Source organism: Myotis daubentonii, chromosome X, assembly GCF_963259705.1.
Source record: "Myotis daubentonii chromosome X, mMyoDau2.1, whole genome shotgun sequence".
NCBI classification, from domain to species: Eukaryota; Metazoa; Chordata; class Mammalia; order Chiroptera; family Vespertilionidae; genus Myotis; species Myotis daubentonii.
The window spans coordinates 97203310-97230341 of record NC_081861.1 but is presented as its reverse complement, the minus strand read 5'-3'; the positions used below and the strand labels follow the sequence as shown (position 1 = coordinate 97230341).

The following is a 27032-nucleotide window of genomic DNA, read 5'->3' as shown; positions in this document are numbered from 1 at the left end:
GTTATATCCTCTTGTTGTATCAATCCCTTTAGTATTATGAAGTGGCCTTCATTATCTCTCCTTATGGTCTTCACTTGGAAGTCTCTTTTGACATATATGAGTATTTCTATCCCAGGTGTTGTTGTTTTTTTCATTTCCATTCACATGGAAATTTTTGTTTCAATCCCTTCACTTTCATTCTATGTGAGTCCTTTGTTCTGAGGTGGGTCTCTTATAGACAGCATATATATGGGTCATGTTTTGTTATCCATTCAGCTACCCTATGTCTTTTGATTGGAGCAATTTAGCCATTTACATTTCAAGTTATTATTGATGGGTACTTATTTATTGCCATTCTTATTCTTTACGCTTGTGCTCTCTTTCTCTTTATTTATTCTTCTTACTACAGCCCCTTTAGCATTTCTTGCCATAGTGTTTTATGGTAATAAACTCTTTTAGCCTTTTTTTTGGTCTGCGAAGATCTTTATTTCACCTTTGATTTTGAATGATAGCCTTGCTGGATAGAGTAGTCTTGGGTTCAGTCCCTTGGTTTTCATTACTTTGTATACTTTGGCCATTACCTTCTGGCCTGGAGTATTATTAATGAGACTCTGGCTGACAGTCTAATGGGATCTTCCTTGCAGGTAACTTTCTAATTCTCATATCCTTTATGATTCTTTCTTTGTCTTTAATATTTGCCATTTTAATAAATATGTGCCTATGTGTGGGTCTTTTGGGGTTCATCTTGATTGGGATTCTCTGTGTTTCCTGAGCTTGAATGACTATTTCCTTTCCCAGGTTAGGGAAATTTTCTGACATTATTTCTTCAAACAGGTTCTCTATGCCTTTCTTGGATTCTCCATCTTCTGGTACACCTATAATGCGAATGTTGTTATGTGTCTTATTGTCCCAAAGCTCCCGTAGACCCTCCTCCTGTTTTAATTTTTCTTTCCATTTACTGGTCTGAATGGGTGTTTCATTTTTTTCTACCTTGTCTTCTAATTAACTGATTTAGTTCTCAGCTTCCTCTAATCTACTGTTGAATTTTTCTAGGGTGTTCTTTATTTCAACTATGTCATTCCCCATTTCAAATTGATTATTATTTATTGCTTCAAGCTCTCTGTTCATGTTGGTGTCACTCTCATGAAGACCCTTATCATTCTCATTAATTTGCTTGTAGTTCTCACTGAATTGTTTGAGTACTCTTCTTACAATTCTCTGAATTCTTTATTTGGCAGCTTGTTTACCTCCATTTCATTTAGTTCCTTCTCTGACAATTCTTCTTTTTCTTTCATTTGGGGTTGTTTCTTTGCCTCCCCATTTTTGCTGTCCCTTCATTTTTGTTTCTATATATTAGATCAAACTGCTGTGCCTCCCAGATTTTGTGGGGTGGTCTTATGTAGTTGGTATTTTGTGGGACCCAGTGGTGCAGTCTCTTAGATCTACTGATCTGGGTGCTCTAGTAAAGCTCCTTACACGAGTTATTTGGATTATTCTATTGTAGTTGGTTCTTGAATGTTATTGTCCCATTCATGAATGGAGTCTCCTCTCAAGCTGGCTGACTATGTGGCTCATCCCCAATCACATTGTGTGAGCTGTTGTGGAGGTGCTGACCAAACAGAACAAAATACAGTGCTATAAGATATGAAACAGAAGAAACAACAACAATAAAAATGTATACAAGAACACTGAAGCACCAATAAAAGCAACCACCAGTGAGAATCAGGAAAGAGTAAAGAAAGCAAGAATCAAAGAAATAAATAAAGAAAGAAAAATACGAGGAGCAAATAAACAACACCCCCCCAAAACAAACAAACAAACAAAAAAACAACAAAAATGGGGAGGACAGAATATGTAGATGCAGATCTGAAATAAAGGAAATAAAAATAAAATATTAGGGGAGCAGGGGAAGAAAAACTGTTTAAAATAAAGGAGGAAAGGGGAAGAAACCAAGATGGCGGCATAGGTTAACGTCGGAGTTTGCTGCCTCAAACAACCACTTCAAAAATACAACTAAAAGACGGAAAGGACATCATCCAGAACCACAGGAAGGCTGGCTGAGTGGAAGCTCTACAACTAGGAGGAAAAAGAAAAGCATACCGAGACTCAGAGGAGGTGCAGTGCTGAAGTAAAATACTAAGGTGTGGAGTGCATGCGGAGCGGGCTGGTGGCTGAGGGCACGGTTGTCTGTTTCAATCAGGAGGGAGTCTCAGACTCTGAGCTCCAGATCCCGGCGAGTCTCTAGGGACCCAGACTCAAATGGGACTGTCTGGTTTCGGTCGAAACTTGAAGGCAGCTTTCTCTCCGAGGTTTGCAGCAGTTGCTGGGACTCTGAGAGGCAGAGCACCTGGGGACGGGACTGAGAGCAGCCATAACTGCTCGCTCCTCCCGCCCTGTAGATCCCCTGGGACCTGCCCCACCCAAGCCCTCCACAGAGGCATTTGCCGGATAGCCTCAGGCAAAGGCTAGATTAGCACCGCCCTAGAGATCCAGCACAGAAGTTCTCCCACTGCAGACACAGCTGATTCTCATAGCCAGTTGGCCTGGAGGTCAAATCCCCCCCAGTATTACCTACAGCAATCAAGGCTTAACTACAACAAGACTGCGCACAAAGACCACAAGGGGGTGCACCAAGAAAGCATAAAAAATGCGGAGACAAAGAAACATGACAGAAATAGAGGATATAGAGCTCAAAACCACACTTTTAAGGTCTTTCAATAATTTTCTGGAAACTGCCGATAAACTTGATGAGATCTACAAGAAATCTAATGAGACCCTCGATGTTGTGATAAAGAACTAACTAGAAATTAAGCATACACTGACTAAAATAAAGAATATTATACAGACACCCAACAGTGGACCAGAGGAGCACAAGAATCAAGTCAAAGATTTGAAATGCAAAGAAGCAAAAAACACCCAACCAGAAAAGCAAAATGAAAAAAGAATCCGAAAATACGAAGATAGTGTAAGGAGCCTCTGGGACAGCTTCAAGTGTACTAACATCAGAATTATAAGGGTGCCAGAAGAAGAGAGAGAAGAAGATATTGAAAACCTATTTGAAGAAATAATGACAGAAAATTTCCCCTACCTGGTGAAAGAAATAGACTTACAAGTCCAGGAAGCACAGAGAACCCCAAATAAAAGGAATCCAAAGAGGACCACACCAAGACACATCATAATTAAAATGCCAAGAGCAAAAGACAAAGAGAGAATCTTAAAAGCAGCAAGAGAAAGAAACTCAGTTACCTACAAGGGAATACCCATATGACTGTCAGCTGATTTCTCAACAGAAACTTTGCAGGCCAGAAGGGATTAGCAAGAAATATTAAAAGTGATGAATGCCAAGAACCTACAACCAAGATTACTTTATCCAGCAAAGCTATCATTCAGAATTGAAGGTCAGATAAAGAGCTTCACAGATAAGGAAAAGCTAAAGGAGTTCATCACCACCAAACCAGTATTATATGAAATGCTGAAAGGTATTCTTTAAGAAGAGGAAAAAGATGAAAAAGGTAAAGATACAAATTATGAACAACAAATATGCATCTATCAACAAGTGAATCTAAGAACCAAGTGAATAAATAATCTGATGTACAGAATGAACTGGTGATTATAATAGAATCAGGGACATAGAAAGGGAATGGACTGACTATTCTCGGGGGGGGGGGGGGGGAAGGGGTGTGGTGGATGCCGGAAGAGACTGGACAAAAATCGTGCACCTATGGATGAGGACAGTGGGTGGGGAATGAGGGCTGAGGGTTGGGTGGGAACTGGGAGGAGGGGAGTTATGGGGGGGGGGAAGAGGAACAAATGTAATAATCTGAATAATAAAGATTTAATTTAAAAAAATAAATAAATAAAATAAAGGAGGGAAAAAATAAGTAAAAATAAAATACAAGAAAAATACCTGAGAAGGAAAATAGAGGAGAAAGCTGATAGAACTAAAATAAGAAAAAGAAAAAAGATGTGAAAGCAGGAGCAAAAGAAAAGAGGAAAAAATTGAGTAGTGAATAAAAGAAACAGGAAAACAATTGAATAGGAAAAGTCAAGAGGAATATTAGATATATGAATGAAACAACAGACTAGAATAATAACAAATCAATAAAGCAGATAGATAAAGAAGATAAATTTTAAAATGGAAAAAAATGAAAGAAAAAAACAAAAAAAAAGAAAAACAGAAGAAAAAAGGGAGGAAAAAAGAGAAAAGAAAAAAGGAGAGGAAAAAAACGTAAAAAAAATCACATGGCATTCCTTTAAGCTGAGTTTAGTGTCCCATGTCAGCTGGTTTTGGATCCCACTTTTCTGTTCTCTCTGCCAATTCTGGGCTTCCTGTTAGGTGTGTATGGGCTAACCACTGTCAGGCACTATACTTTGGCTTTCAGAAACCTGCTTGAAGCTCCAAGCAATCCACTGATCCACCATTTGTGTCTGTCTCCACAGGCTTTGGTTGCCTTCAAGAGGAGCCAAAATGCCCTCTAAAGCAGGTTTGTTAGCAGCAAGGGGCCCAGGACTAGGTCAGCAAACTTCCCCTGTCTCCCTGAGCTCTACCTCTGCCAGCCTTTTCCTGCTAGTCCACTGTCAATCTTAATCACTGAAAAGTCTGTTTCTGAAAAGCCTTTAGGTGGGGGAGGTGCTATTTAGCTTTCAGGGTATATGGTGGGTATGTTTCCCTGTCCCAGAGCTACTTCTCTGCAAGTGGCCCAACATATTACTCTTCTCTTGGCTGGACAGAGATCTTTGTATGGAGACCAACAGGGATTGTTTATCAGTTCTTCTTTGCAGGGAAAGTACTATACTAGACTGCTGCCTAAGAGAGTGGCAGAAATGGGTCCTCCCCCAATCCAGTCACTGAGGGCTCCTGAGACTGTTCAAACCTGTAGGTTTGGCCTCTGCTTTTGTTTCCTCTGAAAAGTTTAAAATGCAGGGTGTGGCAGGCAGGGCTCCTGTGGGTGGTGTATGCTGTATCATCTAGGACAGGGTTTTTCCTTTTACCTGCCCTGTGGCTGCTCGGAGTGGCTAGCTCCTCTCAGAAAAAAAATGGCCCTTTTGGTTTGTGGGCCTATGCCCAAATGTTTCAGGCTGCCATTTTTCCAAGTCTCCCCACAATGCTTCCCACACCAGTGTCTCCTTAGGCACCTTGATTCCATATCTCCCTCCCTACCCCAAAGCCTCAGGTGAGTAACGCAAATGAAAACTCCTGTGCTCTGGGTTTAAAAAACAAAACAAATGAAACGGAGGTTTTTCTCTCTGTTCAACTCCAGATTCCGCTAAGGCTAGCAGCCCTGCTGCCTTTCACGGCTGGATGTTTCATAGGGCGCAGGTCTTGGCTCCAGTGCTCCAGGCTGTGAAGCCCAGCCTGGGTTCTGGGTCTCTATCTTCTGAGGTTCTGTTCCTAGCATTCCCTCCTCTCTTGGCCTGCTGCCCCTGGTTGCTGGGTCAACTCCTTTTCCAATCTCGCCCACCCTATTAGTCTCCAGGTATTTCCTGCAGTGGAGGTCTTCTGGTGGTAAGTTTCCTCAGCTCCTGTATGTCTACAAAGTCTTTATTTCTCCTTTAAACAAAACAAAACAAAACAAAACAAAACAAACAAAAAAAACCTTTCCTAGATATATTATTCTCGGCTTGTAATTTCTCTCTTCCAATAGTTTAAATATTTGGTTCCACTCTCTTCTTGCTTGTTGAGATTTTGCTGAGAAGTTATATGATAAACTAATGGGCTTTCCTTTATAGGTTACTTTCTTCTTTTCCCTGGCTTCCTTGAAAATTCATTCTTTGTCCTTAATTGTTTACTGTTTTGAACACAATGTTCCTTGGAAAAAGCCTCTTTGGCTTGAGATAATTAGGTGTTCTGTTTGCTTCTTGAATTTGAGGATCTAGTTCTTTCCATAGGTCTAAGAAGTTCTCATCAACTATTTGTTTTAATGGGGTATTTGTTTCCTTCTCTCTCACTTTTCTTTTTATTATGCCCATTATTATTATTATGCTCTTTTTTATGGAGTCAGATAGTTCTCATAGAGTTCTTTCATATTTTTCTCAAGTCTCCTCTTTTTTCCCCTCTGTATCATTTCTAGCTTTCTTTCTTTATTTTTAGATTTCTATCTTTGATGTCACTAATTATTTTCTCTTTTTAGTCAGCTCTATGTACTTTGATCACTAGTTTATGTTCATCTCTTTGAGTTCTTCATCTTTTGAATTTCTATTTGGTTCTGCTTTAAAGTTTCAGTATCTTTGGTAAAGTTCTCCTTTTGTTTATTTATTTTCTGAGTTAATTTAATTGCCTATCTGTATTTTCTTGCATCTAGCTGAGTTTTTTCAGAAAAGCAATCTTGAATTCTCTTTTATTTCAATCACATATTTCTATGTCTTTAAGTTTATTTTCTGAATATTTTTTCATTTTCTTTCTGAACTGCCTTGGTTATTCATAGCATTTGATGAATTCCTTGTCTGTCTAGGCATTTATGTATAAGTGGCAGTTCTCTAGTAGGTTGATAATAAGAAGTCCTTCTATTGTTTTTCAGTAGGTGGCACTGAATCACAAGGTTCTTTTTTTTAGCTCTCATGCACTTCTCTGGCTTTTCAAATCTCTTCAGGGTAATGGAAAATGGCTTGTGTTCCCTGGGAAGGTGGACAGCTCCCTGTGATTTGGTCACACAGGGCCCAGGGGACTAACAATGCAGCTGATTGCAGTGGGCAACTGAGTTCTAATTCTGTGAAATCCCAGTGCTGTGCTCCACAGCCAGACATTGTCAGCTGCACAGTGTAATGCATGGAGTTGGGGTGTGCTTGGGGAACCTGGTCTCCTCCTTTGTTGCTTTGCCCTATTACACTTCGACCTGACACTGGAATTAGTTTCAGAACGTGTCCTTCACTCAGAGAAAAAGTGTTTAGTACCAGTTCCTGTGTTTGCAGATAATGTGCTCTGCAACTGGACAAGAAGGGTGAATGGAGGCAAGCTCTGAGAAGGTGGGGAAGGCCACCAGGCTTTTTGCCTTTGCTTCTCTGTCTGAAATACTGATTTCCAGATAACCATGGCCACACATCTGTGCTTCATCTAGGTCTCTGTGCTCAGCTGTAGCTCATACTACCCAAACCTGCAGAAATGCTTACTACATCTTTTTGCTCCTCTTGACTGAAGGGAGTGCCAGCCACAATCTGATTCCTCCCCTTTCTGTGCTAGCCATCCAGAGAGCTCTGGGCTGCAGGGCTGTGTCTATGGCTGGTATCAACTCTTCTTCCTTCCAATCTCCCCCGTTTGCTCCTACTTACCCGACTTCACATGTTTCAATGCATGGATTTTACAGATGTGTTTGTGCATTGAGCCGGGAACTCTTTGTTGAATTATAGCTGTTCAAATTGTTTTAACTTCAAAGGGAGATATAAAGGGAATCTGCCATGCTGCCATTCCTCTTAACAGATTTAAATAGGCTTTTGTGATGAGATTTTTACAGAGTCTTTAATTAATGTATTCATGCATGAAATCTGCAAATCAAGTGACAGATTGATGTATTCTGAAGAGATTTTAAGTCTTTTGAGAGACATAGGGCTACATTTAAGTTTCTTGTTTGTTTTTGTTTATTTTTAAATATTCACTGGAAGATTTATTGATTTTATACAGAAGAAGGGAGAGAGAGAGGAGAGAGAGAGAGAGAGAGAGAGAGAGAGAGAGAGAGAGAGAGAGAGAGAGATATGAGAGAGAAAGATGTGAGAGAAACATCAATCGGTTGCTTCCCATATATGCCCTGGCCAGGGATTGTACCCAAAGTCTAGGCATGCACCCGGATTGGGAATTGAACACATTACAATACAAATTTTCCTGTCATTTATTAAAAAAACATTAGATATTACAATATCTCTCTCTCTTTTATTTTAATCCTCACCTGAGAATATTTTTCCATTAATTTTTAGAGAGAGTGGAAGATAGAGGGGAAGACAGAGAGAAACATCGATGTGAGAGAAACACATCGATTGGTTGCCTCCTGCACAAGCCCTGACCAAGGCCCAGGCCGGGGAGGAGCCTGCAACTGAAGTACATGCCCTTGACCAGAATTGAATCCAGGACCTTTTGGTTCACAGGCCAACACTCTAACCATTAAGCCAAACCAGCTTCTCTATTCAAAATTGCAATCTATTTCCTCCAAATTTTATGGGTAGCATTTATGTCCCTGCCTCCCATAAATGTCATGGGTAATAATATGGGTGTGATTCATAAATGCAAACTTCTGTAAGTGAAAGTCTGCCTTTATGTGAAACCCATAAAGAAGCCCCCAGCCTTCTGGAGGGTAATTATAGCTGCCTAATATTTTCTTATTGAGGTGAATTCTCGATATTCTTTTTATCTTTATGGCTCTGATGCCTTCTGAATGCTTTATATCCTTTTATTCTTTCAGCAGGTAACAAAGCCTATGCCATTTTCACTCATTGTCCCTTTCATATTAGTTGCTGAACTATTTGATAATGGTCATTTATTTAAAACTAGAAGCCCGTTGCATGAAGATTCGTGCAATAGGCCTTCCTTCCCCTGCCTGCCAGTGCTGGTTTTCCTCAGGTACCCGGGACCCAGGCCTTTGGTCCGGCCACAGCGGAGAAGCCAAGCCTCTTCAGTCTTCAGTCTTCAGTCTTCAGTATTCACTCTTCACTCTGGCCGGAGCCTTCAGACTTTGTTCCGTGCCTGTGTATGCAAATTAACTGCCATCTTTGTTGGGTTAATTTGCATAGTCGCTCTGATTGGCTGGTGGGCATAGCGGAGTGACACCAATTTGCATGTTTCTCTTTTATTAGTGTAGATACAGCATCCTTAGTACATAAAGCAGCTAGCTACAATCAATATTCTCTAGGCAGTGAATTTTTTAATTTAAATTCTTTATTGTTTAAAGTATTATATGTCTCCTTTTCCCCCCATTAACCTCTCACCAGCCGCTCCCACTCCCCAGCACATGCCTTCACCCCCTACTGTTTGTTTCTATTGGTCATGCTCACATGCATGCATACAACTCCTTTGGTTGATCTCTTACCCCTCCCCCCCCCCATCCCGCCTTCCCTCTTAGGTTGGAAGGTCTGTTTGATGCTTCTATGACTCTGGCTCTATTTTTGTTCATCAGTTTATGTTGTTCATTATATTCCACAAATGAGTGAACTCATGTGATAATTATCTTTCTCCACCTGGCTTATTTCGCTTAGCATAATTCTCTCCAGGTCTATCCATGCTGTCACAAATGGTAACAGTTTCTTCGTTTTTACAGCAGCATAGTATTTCATTGTGTAGCTGTACCACAGGTTTTTAATCCACTCATCTGCTGATGGGCACTTAGGTTCTTTCAAAATCTTAGCTATGGTAAATTGTGCTGCTGTGAACATAGGGGTGCATATATCCTTTCTGATTGGTGTTTCTGGTTTCTTAGGATATATTCCTAGAAGTGGGATTACTAGGTCAAATGGGAGTTCCATTTTAAATGTTTTGAGGAAACTGTTTTCCACAGTGACTGCACCAGTCTGCATTCCCACCAGCAGTGTACAAGGGTTTCTTTTTCTCCATATCCTCATCAGCACTTGTCGCTTGTTGATTTGTTGATGATAGCCATTCTGACAGGTGTGAGATGGTGCCTCATTGTCATTTTGATTTGCATCTCTCAGATGATTAGTGACTTTGAGCATGTTTTCCTATGTCTGTTGGCCTTCTGTATGTCCTCTTTTGAAAAGTGTTTATTTAGGTCTTTTGCCCATTTTTTGATTGAATTCGTTTATCTTTCTTTTGTTAAATTGTATGAGTTCACTGTAAATTTTGGAAATTAAACCCTTATCAGAGATAACATTGGTAAACATGTTCTCCCATGCAGTGGGCTTTCTTGTTGTTTTGTTGATGGTTTCTTTTGCTGTGCAGAAGCTTTTTATTTTCATGTAGTCCCATTTGTTTATTTTGTCTTTAATTTCCATTGTCCTAGGGGCTGTATCGGTAAAGATATTGCTACAACATATGTCTGATATTTTGCTGCCTGTGGGTTCCTCTAACATTTTTATGGTTTCCCATATTATGTTTAAGTCCTTTATTCATTTTGAGTTTATTTTTGTGTATGGTGTAAGTTGGTGATCTAGTTTCATTTTTTTGCATGTATCTGTCCAATTTTTCCAACACCATTTATTGAAGAGACTGTCTTGACTATATTGTATGCTCTTTAGGCAGTGAATTTAACAGAGATTTTGATAAAGACTCCAACAGTAAGACAATGACTTTTTTTTATATTTGCAAAGGAGTAACTCTTTTATCAACACCATTGATTGAATAACAATATTAGCTAGTTCCAGAGAAGTTTTCATCCGGAAATATTTTAGGATAAATGGAAATACAACCTACTCCTTAGGAAAATTTTCTCTGTAATATCTTACCAAAGAGGTGTGAGAGTTTTCTCTTTTTTTATATTGACTCAAATAAGCAACCTCAAGTGACCTGCAGTTGTCATGTTGGTGTTCAGTCACAGAGAGCCCCAAGTTGAACTATGTAATAATGTATACTATAATTGCAAGACAACATCTTCCAACACACTCTCCCATAAGGTGTTGTGGGGACCCTAATCAAAGTATGCGATGTTCAAGGCTAATTGGAGTGGGGGTCCCTGTCCAGAGTACAGCAGATGCTCAAGGCCAATTTGTCATATGCAGGTACAAAAGCAAGGGCACAGTGATTGCACTGTATACACTGCACAGGCATGCCTGTCTGTAGCTCATGTACTGATGTCACTATTTGGCAAGAAGCCTCTTTTGTCTAAGTTAGTATAAAAATGTTGTTGACCAGCAAGTGCAAGGCCACTTGATCGAGCTACTTTGTTTGCAATGGCTACTATGTTTGTGGCTGCTTGGTATGGCTCCTATGTTTGATGAGGCTGCTTTTATGTAGGGTGCAGCTGCTTGATCAGGCTACTATGCTTATAATAGCTACTGTGTTAGTGCGGCTGCTTTGTATAGCTCCTATGTTGGGGGCTCCTATACTAACTCCTATGTTTGCAGCTACTTTGTAGAGCTACTTTGAAGAATTGTTTTGTCTGATAGCTCCTTGTTAGCAATGGCTACTTGGGCTGCAATAAAGACTCTTCTATATGCCTATAACTTCTCATGTCTTCTCATCTAACATCCAGCATCCAAGGAGGTCCAGTTCCTGGCAGGGGAACTGAGACTCCACAGTAGGCATAGTTGAGCCGAATCAAAGCAGAACTTACTCCAACAATTGGTATAGTCAAGCAGGTTGAAGAAATAAGTACTCCAACAGGTGTTAATTTGCCCAAGCTGTAAGGAAAGCAGATCACCTGAGCTCTGGATGGTATTCATGAAATTTCTTATGAGTGTACTAAACTCATATTAATCTGCTTTTAAATACCCCCCAGCTGGAACCCAGATTGGAGTCTTCAGAAAATATTTTCAACCACATCTATTTTTTAGTTTTCTGACAGGAACTAAACTCAGTTTTGTTTTTGATACAAATACCGAGGTTAGCATCTGTCAATTGTAACTTAGGACTTCAATCCATTAAGTTTAGCTCCTTTATTTCCAAGTAATGTAGGAAGAGCCAGTTTCTTTTCTCTTATCACCTTGCTATTCCATCAAGCTCTTCTCTGAAACCATCTTCCTGTTTTAAGAATAGAGCAGGTGGTTGCAGGTCAGGATCAAGTTGTAAGTTACAAAATAATTATGCATAACCAATTCCAGTGACTCTATATCAGTGCACAAACTGTGACAAGAACAACATTTTTTTAAAATTCAGCAGGATAAAACAAGTTTTTTTTAACAACAAAATTGTTTTTTAGTTCCAGGTAATGAGACTGAAAATCAACTCTTTATTTTATTTTGATAATTTTAATAGAATGTATCCCCTTTCTGATTGGTGTTTCTGGTTTCTTGGGATATATTCCTAGAGGTGGGATCACTGGGTCAAATGGAAGTTCCATTTTTAGTTTTTTGAGGAAACTCCATGCTGTTCTTCACAGTGGCTGCACCAGTCTGCATTCCCACCAGGAGTGCACGAGAATTCCTTTTTCTCCATATCCACACCAGCACTTGTTGTTTGTTGATTTGTTGATGATAGCCATTTTGACAGGTGTGAGATGGTACTTCATTGTCGTTTTGATTTGCATTTCTCGGATGATTAGTGACTTTGAGCATGTTCTCATATGTCTCTCAGTTTATGTATGTCCTCTTTCAAAAAGTGTCTATTTAGGTCCCTTGCCCATTTTTTGATTGGGTTGTTTATCTTCCTTTTGCTAAGTTGTATGAGTTCTCTATAAATGTTGGAGATTAAACTTTTATCAGAGATATCATTGGCAAATATGTTCTCCCATGCAGTGAGGATATATGCATCCCTATTTTCATAGCAGCAGAATTTACAATAGCTAAGATTTGGAATCAGCCTAAGTGCCCATCAGCAGATGAATGGATTAAAAAAACTTCGGCACATCTACCCAATGGAATACTATGCTGCTGTAAAAAGGAAGGAACTCCTCCCATTTGCAGTAGCATGGATGGAGCTGGAGAGCATTATGCTAAGAGAAATAAGTCAGTCAGAGAAAGATAAATATCACATGCTCTCACTCATTTGTGGATTATAATGAACAACATAAACCGATGAACAAAAACAGATGTAGATACAGAGAAGCATCGATCAGATGCTCGAAACTTGGAGGGAAAGCAGGGGACGGTGGGGGTGAGGTGGAAAGATCAACCAAAGGACTTGTATGCATGCATATAAGCATAAGTGATGGATGTAGACAATAGGGGGTGAGGGTGAGGGCAGGATTGGGGGGATGAGGTGACATTGGGGGGATAAGGACACATTTGTAATATCTTATTCAATAAAAGGAAAAAAATAGAATGTATCCCCAAAGAGGTACTTTTATCAAGTAAAAAGTATAATACAAAAACAAAAATTTGCTTGCACTTGATAATACAAGTTTTGGTGTTAATGATAATCAGGGCTTAGAAGAATTAATCTCATTCTTGTCAAATGTTGGACACTTATCCAGAAAAAATATTGACTTCAAACTCTAGCACATTATGGGTCTTAAATATACCCTAATTTTCTATTCCTTTGCTTGGGCAGACGCAAACTTTTTTGTTTGAGACCATTAGTAACTGCTCAAAGTAGAAGAGGTTTCTGATTTACTTTCAATTTTGTATTTTCTGCTGCCATGGTAAATAATCCATCAGGGAAAATATAAGAAATAAACTAGTATTTGTTGAGAGCATATTTATTAAAGGTATGACATTGGACCCATAAAGGGAGTTATGCATTATTTTCTCTGAATTCAAGGATCTTACATTTATTTGGGAAGATAAGACACATACATGAAAAGTTGCCTAACAAAACACAGTACACGATGTGTTATGACCAAATAAGTAGAACCATAATGTTTGTGCTATAAGAACTCAAAGGAGAGTGTGATTCCTATGGGCTGGGCTAGTCAGGAAAGATTTTACAGAGGAAGTAGATTTGGGGCCTTAAATATTACATAGGATTAGAATTAGTGGCAAGAAATGAAGAGGAAGACGGTACAGATTGTACTGTCACTCCAAGCTAAATACAAGGGATATGAGGAATGTAGCCTAGAGTTTAAATGGCAGGGGATGAATGGGAACTCCTTAAAGTCAGCGATCTTCTCACCTTTATTTCAGTATTCTGCAACCTTTCCAAAATAGGCTTGCATTATGGAAGATTATTACTAGATTAATACAGCAGACAAATTGGTGTCAGATCAGGTAGGTCCTTAGATATAAGACTAAGAACTCTATTTTATGGATAATAAGAAACTATAATGGTTTTTGAGAAGGAGCATGCTGTAAGAAAAATCTTGTTTTAGGAAGATAATTGACACTCCTATCAAAGCACACTTCCATCCTATGACAGATATTGCTCTAATCCCTATACCAGCGGTTCTCAACCTGTGGGTCGCGACCCCTTTGGGTGTCAAACGACCCTTTCACAGGGGTCGCCTAAGACCATTGGAAAACACATGTATAATTACATATTGTTTTGTGATTAATCACTATGTTTAATTATGTTCAATTTGTAACAATGAAAATACATCCTGCATATCAAATATTTACATTACGATTCATAACAGTAGCAAAATTACAGTTATGAAGTAGCAACGAAAATAATTTTATGATTGGGGGTCACCACAACATGAAGAACTGTATTAAAGGGTCGCGTCATTAGGAAGGTTGAGAACCACTGCCCTATACCTTTTAGAGGATTGATAGGAGCCTGTCTTTTCATCATAACTCAGATTTTCCAAATACATACTGTGTACAACAGCACTGGTTCTGAGATAAGAGACCTTTCACATCAAGAGCTTAGTTTTTTAAAAGCATCTCTGGGCTGTGCAATCACCTCCCATTCAGACAACCATTGACTCTTGATTGAAGAAAAAATTACCTTATCAGTTAATTTGTTGAGGCCTAACCAGAACTCTGTGATTATGCATTAGGAAAATTAAGATACTAACACAAGATTTAGGCAAGGTTCTAAGTTAAATTAATGCTTTCTACCTCAAAGAATATATTTCTTCAAGGGCACCAAATGGACCTTATTTATTCCCATACATAGCAGCAATAAGTAGATATAAAAGAGTCCTTAGTCTCAGTCAATTCTTTACCATATTTCTAGATAGCAGTTCAAGATACCTAAGCCTATACTAATATCTTACCAACCTGATCTTCCAGTGAGTAATATACTTATGATTATACTAGAGGCCCGGTGCACAAAATTTGTGCATGGATAGGGTGATCAGGGCTGATATGTGGGGTGACCAGTGGGGCAATCGGGGGCCCCCCACTGGCACCCACCTTGGCCAGCCTGGTTCCACCCATTCACTGGCCCTGCCCCTCTCCACCACTACCAGTCACCTCCCTCTGCAGGAGGCAACCAGTGGGGTGATTGGAGGGGGGCAGCATTGGTCCACTTGCCAGCCGGCCCGGCTCCCTGCAGGCACCCACCTCAGCTGGTCTGGGGCCTGTGGGCTGGGGGTGGCTCCTGAATTGAGCGTCTGTCCCCTGGTAGTCACTGCACATCATAGCAACTGGTTGTTCCACTGTCATTTCACCATTCAGTCTATTTGCATATTAGGTTTTTATTATATAGAATGTTTGGAATTATTAGGTGCATGGTTCTTTTCCACAAGGTTATTTTTTCTCATTCCTACAGATAGGAGGCAGTACCGTTCTGGGGGAGCATGTCTGTCTGGTTATAGAGGTGAGAGGGAGAGACTAACATTTGTGAAATCTATTTGGGGAGATAAAACACATACATGAAAATTTGCCTGACAAAACACAATACAGAATATGATGTTTGACTGAATGAGTAGAACCATAAAGTTTGTGCTATAGGAATTCAAAGGGGAGTGATTCCTGTAGGTTGGGCTGGTAAGAAAGGATTTACAGAGAAAGTAAAGTTTGTGTCTTAAAGATTATATAGGATGTGGGTTGGTGGAAAGGAATGAAGAGGGGGAAGGTACAAGAAAAATCATGAATAATGAACAGGACCTCAAGCTAACTGATGAAAAAGTAACTGGCTCCAACATAAAGTTTGGATGGTAAGGAACTGAATAGCAATTCCTTAAGGTCAGAGAGCTTATCACTTTCATTTCATTATTCTCTGCATCCTTAACAAAATAAGGTTGCATATAAATCATTGTTTGATTCCAAGAGTACAACTAACATATATTGAATGACTAGAGATTTACAATTATTTGACAAACATGAGTTATTCTCTGTCCTTCACTGACGAGCAGGTCCAATATAGTTGCTTTCTGTTCAGACTTTAGATCAAGAATACACTAAATCTGGGATTTCAGACAAAACAGAATGCTATACCCACTATGAAGCCTTGATTCCAAAGACATTCTCTGAGCCACTTTTACTTTCTCACTCTTCCTGGAAGAAAGCAGCCTTGTGTCTGGAATCTACCTGGTTAACTGGGGTGAGGGTAACATATCCTGGATAACCTCTATCTTCTGAAATCCAGACCTCACACTTACTGGAGCACTCTGAATGGCACACTGATTTCATAAAGTAGAATGTACTAAGCAGAAACTGTAACGGTCAAGAACTGTCAACTTTTGTTTAAATCTCAAAGTACCAAGTTCATTTTTATGCAGGGAGTATAAAGAAAATGATTGAACATTAAGCAAACTGATTCAGAGTTCACTTTGTGCACCCAAAATGCTGGGGGTTGGAAACAAAAACATTTGTATGTACTATAAATGATATTGGTTGTTAATTCCAAAGGCACTTATTTTCTAGATACTTCATTCCTCTTTACAAACACCAACACCTAAAATATGACAATAACTATCTCAAATATGGCCAGTAAAATAACAGCAAGACATGGTAATTATGTGAGTAATAAGACCCAAAACATTCCATTTAAAGCCATACAATGTGGAACTGACAGCACAGCTATTTAAGTCAAATACCAGCCAGTATTATAGATTAGACTAGAGGCCCGATGCATGAAATTTGTGCAAGGGTAGGCCTTCCTTCCTTCAGCTGCCAGCACCAGCTTCCCTCTGGCACCTGGGACCCAGGCTTTCCTCCAGCCACCGGCAGGCACCCAGGACCTGGGCTGGCTTCCCTCTGGCCACCTGCAGGCACCCGGAATCCTGGCTGGCTTCCTTCCACCCCGGCTTCATCAGGAAGGACGTCCGGAATGACATCCAAAAGGATGTCTGGTCTAATTAGCATATTACCCTTTTATTATTATAGATAATGCTGATAAATAAAATAATCTTAGTTCATAGTACAGCAGGCTGACTACTCCTGGAATGTGAATGTCTGAGCTGGTTATAAATGCTTCAGTATAGCACATAAGTCTTTAGAGATTTGCAGATGTCTGCTGCTTCTAGGGATTGAAAAAGAAGGAAATATTCCATTGGATAAATACCTACCTGTATAAGAGAAAGGGACATTTGATCACCTTCATTTTTAAACCTTACAGATTATCCAGAAGGTTCATCATCTCTTGCAGTGGAGACAGAAACATAGCAGTTTTCACATTTCCTGCATCTCTAAGACAGGTCAGTATTCTTTTCTCTTTTTAAAATTTTGTTGTTGTTGTTAATTCTCCTGAGGCTATTTTTTCCCATTGATTTTTAAATAATGTGGAAGGGAAGAGGGAGAGGGAGAGAGACATAGAAACATCAACTTTAGAGAGACACATCGATTGGTTGCCTCCCACACGAACCCCAACCATGGCTGTGCCTTTGGGAATCAAACCCCGACACTTCAGTGTGTGGGCTGATGCTCTATCCACTGAGAAACACCAGCCAGGGCAACAGGTCAGTGTTCTGTGGGAGGCACATAGAGTGCAACCTGGACTGCTAAGAGGCAATCTTGGGAGGTACTAGCAAATGAGTAAGATTTCACCCTGGTGAACAAGATGTTAAATTCTCCACTCTTGTATTATTCACATAAGTAGAAGTTCTAGACATAATTTCCCTGTGTAATGTACTGAAAAAGATGCCCTTATTTCCTGTAAACTCACACTATTCACTTGGGCTAAAAAGACCACTCAAGGTATCTAGAAACAGCCAAAAATTCCATTCAGGTTATGTGCTTTCAACCTATGTACTATAAATCTTGTCCTGGTGCATTTTGGCCTCTAAGATGATATAGATTATGAATAGGTTCTTTTTGCTTAGCTCCATTATGTCAGTTAACAACCTACTCTTATCCACTCACAGGCAAAAAGTACCATCCCTACACTCCAATTCGCCCAAAATGCTACTAATTTATTCACAATGGCAGGTAATCTTACACATGGGATTCTCTTTGGTCTAGTGAAAAGCTAAACAACCTTCTCTTTGCAACATTCACGGTTAAATAACCTAGTGTAATTCAGCAGTAAATGGAGACTTTTAGTGATAGAAATACCATGGAGTTCAAAGCTCTGATCAGATAAGTTTTCCAATTTTATTCCCATGGAAAGCTATTCAGAAGCCTATTAATATGTTTATGGACTCTTGGGTCTTCACTTTTTTCCTTTATAAAACCCTGCTGTGTACCAGTATACCGTAGATACTGTAAGAGACCTTGTATATGCCAGCCACTTTACTATGCACTTGATGTGTGTTATCTCATTTAATCCTCACAGAAACTCTGTGAAGTGAATGTTATTATTCCCATTTTAATTAATGAAAAAACTGAAGTCCAGAGATATTAAGTTACCTGTCCAACTAGTAAGTGGCTAAACTAAGATTGCAACCCAGGTCTGTCTGACCTTAGAGCATACTCTTACCACGATGGCACTATATTTAAAAACCTGACTTGGCTTACTTACTGTGTACCTTCACTTACAATCAAAGGTTAAAAAGAGAGAAGAATTAAATGTTTTTTTCTCCAAAGACCTGATGAAATGTTTGATGTTTAAGTGAGACAACTTGTATGATAGTATTTGGATTTCAGTTATCCCTGCTGTGAACCTCTCACATTTTCTTATTTTTACATTTTACTATGGATAGTCTATGAAGCACTTTGGCATGTTAACATATGTTAAAAAGGAATACAGTTCTCTGGTGAAATAATTTAGGAAACCCTGTATAAGCAAAATTAGAGAGTTACCTTTACCATAGGGATTCTCAAGACTTGTAGTATACAAATGAGTTTTGTAATTCTCCAAGAAGAGGATGTAGTAACTCTGTGAAACTATTTGACTAAACTTTTTTTATTCTGTACAGATCATGGAGCATTGTCTTTCGTGCAGTACTTATCAGAACATATAATATGCTAAGGAACTTTATCAATCCCCAAAAGTGGAATAAGTTTACCCAAATTTATATTAACATGTAACTTTTTTTCAGAACATCTTGAGTAAATGTTAAATAATAAAATATACATATATATTTTTAAAATATATTTTATTGATTTTTTTACAGAGAGGAAGGGAAAGGGATAGAGAGTTAGGAACATCGATCAGCTGCCTCCTGCACACTCCTTACTGGGGATGTGCCCGCAACCAAGGTACATGCCCTTGACCGAAATCGAACCTGGGACCCTTGAGTCCACAGGCTGACGCTCTATCCACTGAGCCAAACCGGTTAGGGCATAAAATATATTTTTATATGATTTTCTTAATAAGAAAAATTGCTTTTAATCAATGTTTTTCCCAGGGCAATTTGTTAAAATGAATTAACTGATTATTTTTTGTGGGAACAACAGTTTTTTTCTGATAATAGACATGCGTTTGGGAACATAGGATGAAGAGTAGGAGAATCATTTCAAAACTTAAATATGAAGAAATTTTAATGTATATGGATAATTACTATGGTGAAGTTTATAAAAGCTCCAAATAGAAAACAACCTGAATGTCCATCAATAAAAGAATGGTTGAATTATATATGTCCAAACTATTAGATACTTTATATATGTTTTCCTTTGTTTTATTATAAAAGTTTTAAAAATTAAAGTATGAAAGCTACCCAACTATTTACAACCTAGAAGTAACAAATGCTAACATATTTTTATTTTGACTCAAATTTTTGTATATAAAAATTATTGCTATAATTTTTACACAAAAGAAACACTGATTCTACATGATATTTTCTTCAAAATGAAAAGAAAAACTTGGAGAAATTTGAAAATATAGCTAACAAAAATGTAACATCCTTAATTTACAAAAATTTTGGAAAGTAATAAATAAAGATAAACACAACAATTAGAAAATGTGCAAAGGTACAACTGACAAAATAAAAGTTAAAATTAAAAACGAACATAAACTTGTTCAACTTCACTAGAAAGAAATACAAATTAAAATATCCCAAAATTGCCCAGCCAGCATGGTTCAGTGGTTGAGCGTCGACCTATGAGCCAGGAGGTCACAGTTCAATTCCTGGTCAGGGCATATGTGGGCTAGATCCCCAGTGTGGGGTGTGCAGGAGGCAGCTGATCAATGATTCTCTCTCATCATTGATGTTTCTATCTCTCTCTCCCTCTCCCTTCCTCTCTGAAATCAGTAAAGACATATAAAAATTTTTTAAAAATAAGTTTTAAAAATATCCCAAAATATAAAATTTGTCTACTGAAGCAGCTAATTTGTATAAATTAGTGTACCTAGTGTTGGCAAGGATATATGGAAAACATGTGCATTTTAAATTTTTCATTGAATTTATTGGGGTTATATTGGTTAATAAAATTATGTAGGTTTTATATGTATAATTCTAGAATACATCATGTATATATTTTATTATGTGTTCACCATCCAAAGTCTAATCTCCTTAAGTCACCATTTATCCCACATTTACCTTCTTCTACCTGCCCCCACCATCCCTTTCCTCTGGTAACCACCATACTGATGTCTATCTCTATGAATTGTTTTGTGTGTTTGGTTTCTTTTGCTTAATCCCTTCACCTATTTCACAGAGCTTCCCAAACCCGCCTCCGACAGCTGTCAGTCTGCTCCCTGTATTAATGCGTCTGTTTCTATTTTGTTTGTTTATTTTGTTCATTAGATTCAACATATAAATGAAACCATATAGTATTTTTCTTTCTCTGACTGGCTTATTTCACTTAGCATAATACCCTCTAGGTCCGTGCATGTTGTCACAGAAGATAAAATTTCATTCTTTTTTATTGCTGAGTGGTATTCCCTTATGTAAGTGTACTGCAGTTTTTTAATCTGCTAATCTAGTGATGGGCATTTGGGCTGCTTCCAAATCTTGGCTATTGTAAATAACACTACAGTGTACATAGGGGTGCATATATTTTTTGGACTCAGGCTTTGGGTTGGGTAAGAATGGACACCCTGGCTGTAGCTACACAACCCAGTGCCTATCTGAATCTTGTACAAGGTCCTCTGAGGGAGAATTGCTCTGCACATCCCAGGTCTGAGCAGCACTGCAATCCCCCTATGGTACTGAGCTTAACTGTGCAGAGCCACTGAGAGTTGGAAGTACAGGCCAAAAGAATCAGCAGGGTTGTGGATCAGACAGTAGTTGTGCATGTGAGTATAGGAAGAATGGCCACTATTCCAAAGCTATACAGCTCAATGACTTTGTGAGCCTCTGCCAAGACCTTCCCCAGAATAGGAGCATACAAAAGATGGTATTGAATACAACCAGCAGTCCTTTCTGCAGGACTCAAAATCAGCAGGTTGGTGTTGCCTGTAGTTGGAGAGCCAGACTAGTGCACTTCACAGGCTGGTCCTATAAGAATAAGAGTACTCACCCTGGGAAGATGGTATATGGGGGCAGTGTAGGATAGGAACTCAGCACAGGGACCTTGGTGGCTCACCCTCCAGATCTCTCCTAGGCCACTCCACTCGGATATTCTCTGTATGACTACCATATTCACTCAGTTGTCTTACCTCTACCAGAGCCACACCCTGTGCACTGACCCTTTAAAAGGGCACCTAGGTTTATAGCAGACTCCTTCTTCCAGGCAGTCAGAGTCCCCACTGATTTTCATCGCCAGATGATATTTGGACTCCTATTCCCAGCTCTGGTGCTCTGGGTTTGAAAACCTGGTATGGGGTTGACGCTACACTCCTCATGGGGGAATTTTAAAGCCTAGATATCCCTCCAGTTTCTCAACCACCACACATGGATGGGTGTGGGAGCCAGCCTTTTCCAGATCTACAGCCCTCTTACCAGTCTCCATGTGGTTTCTTCTATAAATACTTGGTTATAAGACTTCTAGTCAGGTAAACTTCAGTTCATTATTCAGGTTGATTGCTCTGTAATTGAGCTTTAAGTCCAGACTGGCTCTGAGAGGAGATGAGCATAGTTTCCAACTACTGCACAACCATTTTGCCAAAGGAGAACAGGTGCTCTTAGATATTACTGACGTAAGGTGAAATTCACAGATCATTTTTTATGACAATTTGGTAACATAAAAACCTCAAAATTTTCTTATAATTTTATCTGATACTTCATTGTAGGCATGTATTTTAATTAAATAATCAGGTATTCATCATCAATTTATTATAATAGGAGAAAATTAAAAACAAAATGAAATACCTAAAAATGGAGGAATGTTAAAGTAAATAGCTGCATCACTGTGGTGAAATATTATATATTATTGAAAGTAAATTATTTTTAAAAATAATTAATAGGTTTATGTGAAAAATCTCTGAGTACAGTTTAATTTTAAAAGTACATTTGTAGTGTAACATGGTATCTGGTATTGTAATCCCTCCAAGTTTGTTCTTCTTTCTCAAGATTGTGACAGCTATTCAGGGTCTTTTTGATTCCATATAAATTTTTGGAACATTTGTTCTGGATCTGTGGAATAAGCCATTGGTATTTTTTTCATTGTTATCTTAATATATTTCTTTTTTAAATTCTCTATTTGTTAAAGTATTACATAAGTCTCCTTCCCTGCCCCCCATTGACCTCTCCCCAGCTGCTCCCACCCCCAGCACATGCCCTCAACCCCCTACTGTTGTGTCCATTTGTTATGCTCATATTCATGCATACAAGTCCTATGGTTGATCTCTTACCCCACCCCCCCCCCCCGCCTTCCCTCTTAGGTAGGATGGCCTGTTCGATGCTTCTATGACTCTGGCTCTATTTTTCTTCATCAGTTTATGTGTTCATTATATTCCAAAAATAAGTGAGATCATGTGATATTTACCTTTCTCCAGCTGGTTTATTTTGCCTGGCATAATGCTCTCCGGATCCTTCCATGCTGTTGCAAATGGTAAGAGGTCCGTTTTTACAGCAGCATAGTATTCCATTGTGTAGATGTACCACAGATTTTTAATCCACTCATCTGCTGATGGGCATTTAGGCTGATTCCAAATCTTAGCTATTGTAAATTGTGCTGCTATGAACATAGGGGTGTATACAATATATTCTTTCTGATTGGTGTTTCTGATTTCTTGGGATATATTACTAGTAGTGGGATTACTAGGTCAAATGGGAGATCCATTTTTAAATTTTTGAGGAAACTCCATGCTGTTTTTCACAGTAGCTGCACCAGTCTTCATTCCCACCAGCAGTGCAAGATGCTTCCTTTTTCTCTGCATCCTCTCCAGCACTTGTTGTTTGTTGATTTTTTGATGATTGCCATTCTGACAGGTGTGAGATGGTACCTCATTGGTGTTTTGATTTGAATTTCTTAGATGATTAGTGACTTTGAGCATGTTTTCATATGTCCCTTGGCCTTGTGTATGTCCTCTTTCGAAAAGTGTCTATTTAGGTCCTTTGCCCCCCTTTTATCCCCATGTAAGTTTGAGTTTAAATTTTTTTATTGTCTAAAGTTTTACATATGTCTCCTTTTCCCCTCAATTGACCCCTCCCCCAACCATTCCCACCCCGGGCAAGCCCCCACAGCCCCAGTGTCTGTGTCCATTGGCCATGCATATAAGTCCTTTGGTTGCTCTCTAACGCCCCCCCACATTTGTCTCTGGATCTATTCTTGTTCATCAAATTATGTTGATAATTATATCCCACATATGAGTGAGATCATGTGATATTTATCTTTCTCCAACTGGCTTATTTTGTTTAGCATAATGCTCTCCTGTTCCATCCATGCTGTTGCAAATGTGCATAACCAATGCACACAGATGCTAGGGGGTTTAGGGCATGTGTTGGGGGGTGGGAGTGGCTAGGAAGATGTCAATGGGAGACAAAGTAGACATAAGTAACACTTTAAACAATGAAGAATTTTAAAAAATAATACTCACAAGGGAGTACACCCATCACTGAAACCTATTTTAGAATATACTTATTACCACAAAAAGAAACCCCATACTTATCAGCATCCACTCCACATTCCTCTACTCTCAGCTCTTGGCAACCACTAATCTATTTTCTGTCTCTATGGATTTGCCTATTCTGTACATTTCATATAATCCATGATTAGATGGCATCATACAATTTGTGGTCTTATAGGAGAAAGTATTTGAAAATCAAGTATCTGATAAGTGAACTATATGCAGAATATAAAAATAACTCTTGCAATTCTGTATTATAAAGAAAACTTCTCCATATACAAAAAAATAAATAAGCACATGAAAAGATGCTTAACATCATTAGCCATTAGGAAAATGCAAATCAAAACCATGAGATACTACTTAGTATTGAATAGGATGGTTAAAATTCAAAAGACACATAATAATAAGTGTTGACCAGGATGTAGAAAAAGCAGAACCTTCATACACTGCTGACAGGAGTGTTAATGATGCAGTGACTTTGGAAAATAGTTTGGCAGTTTCTTCAAAATTTTAAACAAGGGATAAAGGAAAGATGGCTATGGAGTAGTTGGATGCTACACACACACACACACACACACACACACACACACACACACACACACACGCACACACACGCACACACACACACACACACACCTGTTCTAGGTGCCAAACTGGATTTATAGCTAAAATATAAAGCACTTAACCCGAATAACCAACTAAAGTATACCTGAACAGGAGTATTATATCCAAGGATTTATAGAAGAAGCTACACAAAGACTGGTGTGAACGGGGGGTAGGGGGAGAGCACAGAGAGGGATAGGCCCTGCACCCAGGTGTAGTGGCTGAGAACCTGGAAGGATATCTCAGCTGTAAAAGTCCCCCCTGAGATGAGTGAAGTCTTTACCCAAGCCAGGATCCCCAAACCAGAGCATCAGGGGCAGGAAGAGGAGCCTGTATAACATTGCCGGGAGCCGGTCCATCCTTGCTGTTTCAAGGGACCTGGCATATATGGCATACTGTTCTTAATATGTTTGCTCACCTTCTTGGCACTATGTGTTTTAACCAAGGTCACCTCTCTGAGAAAGGTTGTTTCCCCAGGTAGGGATTGTCCCCTGAAGTTAGGGAGGGAATAAAACCCCTTAACTAAGTGCCAGGCGGGTAATTAATCACTTTAACTACGAACAATCATGCTTAAGCTACATAATCTTTGCTCCCTGGAGTGAAGATAAGAAACGCCCTAACCTGTGGAATAGAGATTGATAGGATTGGAATCAACTGGTATAAATACAGATGTAACAAGACAACAGGACACAGAACCTAGACACAGAACCTAGACACAGAACCTGGAGACAGAACCTAGACACAGAACCCACACAGAACCTAGACACAGAACCTACACAGAACCTAGAGACAGAAGAACTTTGCTGGAGAGAGCATGGCAAAAGATCCTGGACAGAAACTGGCCACAGAACCTAGAGACAAAACCTAGGGAGAGAACATGGCAAAAGATCCTGGACTGAACCTGACTACAGAAATTGGCAAGAGAACCTGACTAGAACCTGGTGACTGAACATGGCAAAAGATCCTGGACAGAAACTGGCTACAGAACTTGGTTGGAGAACCTAGACAGAACCTGGCTGAAGAACCCGGCTACAGAACCTGGCAACCGAACCTGGCTGGAGAACCTAGCAAGAGAACATGGACACAGAACCTGGCTGGAGATCCTAACCAGAACTTCGCTGGAGATCCTGACCAGAACTTGGCTAGAGATCCTGGCTAGGCTGCTGATCAACTGAATGCTGTCTCCATGTCATTCCTTCTTCGCCGACTCTGTCCACACCTTTGGGGACCCCTGGACCTGCTGGGGTTAGACCCCAGCATAACATCTGGAAATAAAAATCAGTTGGGACTCTGTCCACTGGGAAGAGTAAGGAGTCTGTTAGAAAAATAGGTGCTCTCTACTATAAGGCAAGCACACAGGAGCTCACTCTTGGTCACTCACCTGGGGCTCTGGTAGATGTAAGGAGACCAATGGCATACAGAAGCCATACAGAGAAAATCTGGGTGGCGTGGCTTGGAGAGAGATCTGGAGGGTTGGCTACAGAGGTCCTGGACCTGAGTTGACATCCCACAATGCCCTCAGGCACCATCTTTTGGTACCAGCTGGGGGTGTCCACTAACCTAGTCCTCCAAATACTGGTGACACCACCCTGCCAAGCTCGAGCTCAGCAGAAAGGACTGTTGACTGCACCCAACAAGGACCTGAGGTGTCCTCTTTTTCTGAAGAAAATTTAATGAGAGTCTCAGACAGTCATCAAACTCAGTGGATTACAGCCAGCTTGTATTGCCTTTCTTCATAAGACTCTGGAGGAAGTCCAGGCAAACCTGATGGGGGGGGGGTTGGGAAAAGTAGCTGACAGGTGGACACCCAACTCAGAGAGCCTTGGAATTTTATTGATCCACCCTCAGCTCAGAGCTCAAGGAAGCCAACCCTTTTACTCACACATACCCCAGGTCCAGTAGCTACAGAGAAGTAGCCCAAGGGTAGTTACATACAATGTCTGACAGCACCCTGCAACTGAAACCCACTCAACTGGACCCTTAACCAACACAAATAGTAGTGGGCTTCACCACACCAGAGCTCAACCCAACCAGCTACACAAATGGCATACCCAAAGGGGAACTCTAGCAGGCACCACAACCTACAGGGAACAACTTGCATTGGCGGGGGGGCAGCCACTGCACAGCATCTCATACACAGTGATTCAGTTTTACTCTTATGGTCAACCAGCCTGAAGAGTTAACTCTACCCCTGAAAGTGACAACAGCATTCAAGACTCAACTACAGCAGGAAGTACACATAACCCATAAGAAACATTTCAGAAGCACAGAATCAGGTGATCTGGAAGATTGTGCTATTGAGCTAAACAGGACATTTTTATCACAAAGGCATCATAACAAGTTTGAGAGTCATAGCAGGTCTACCTAATACACAAAGATATAGTACAAGACACACAAAATGTGGAGAAAAAGAAGCAAAGAAAGTACAAGAAAAATCCTTAGGAAAAAAATTAAATGAAATGGTTGAAAATGAAGCAACCAAAATACCAGATGCAGAGTTTAAAACAATGGTTATAAAAATGCTCAAGAACTTTAGTGGAATAATGGATTATCTCAGTAAGAACATAAACTGAGAGAGAGTAAGCATTAAAAAGGACACAGAAATTATAAAATATAACAGTAAGAAATGAATAATATAATATCTAAAACAAAAAATACACTAGAAGGAATCAACAGCAGGTTAAAGAAACAACAGAATCAAATCAGTGTATTAGAGGATAAGATAACTGTACACATCAAAGCATCAAATAAAATAGAATGA

General features: G+C 39.5%; 1 protein-coding gene across 2 annotated transcripts in view; it reads left to right on the top strand.

Annotated features, from left to right (window-relative positions):
* Positions 1-27032, top strand: part of ZDHHC15 (zinc finger DHHC-type palmitoyltransferase 15) — a 384007-nt gene that overhangs the window by 301897 nt on the left and 55078 nt on the right. For both annotated transcript variants that reach the window (XM_059679681.1, XM_059679680.1), the window contains exon 11: positions 16955-17033. In XM_059679681.1, the coding sequence (XP_059535664.1) occupies positions 16955-17001 (47 nt within the window). In that variant the 3' untranslated portion in view covers positions 17002-17033. The remainder of the gene's footprint in view (positions 1-16954; positions 17034-27032) is intronic.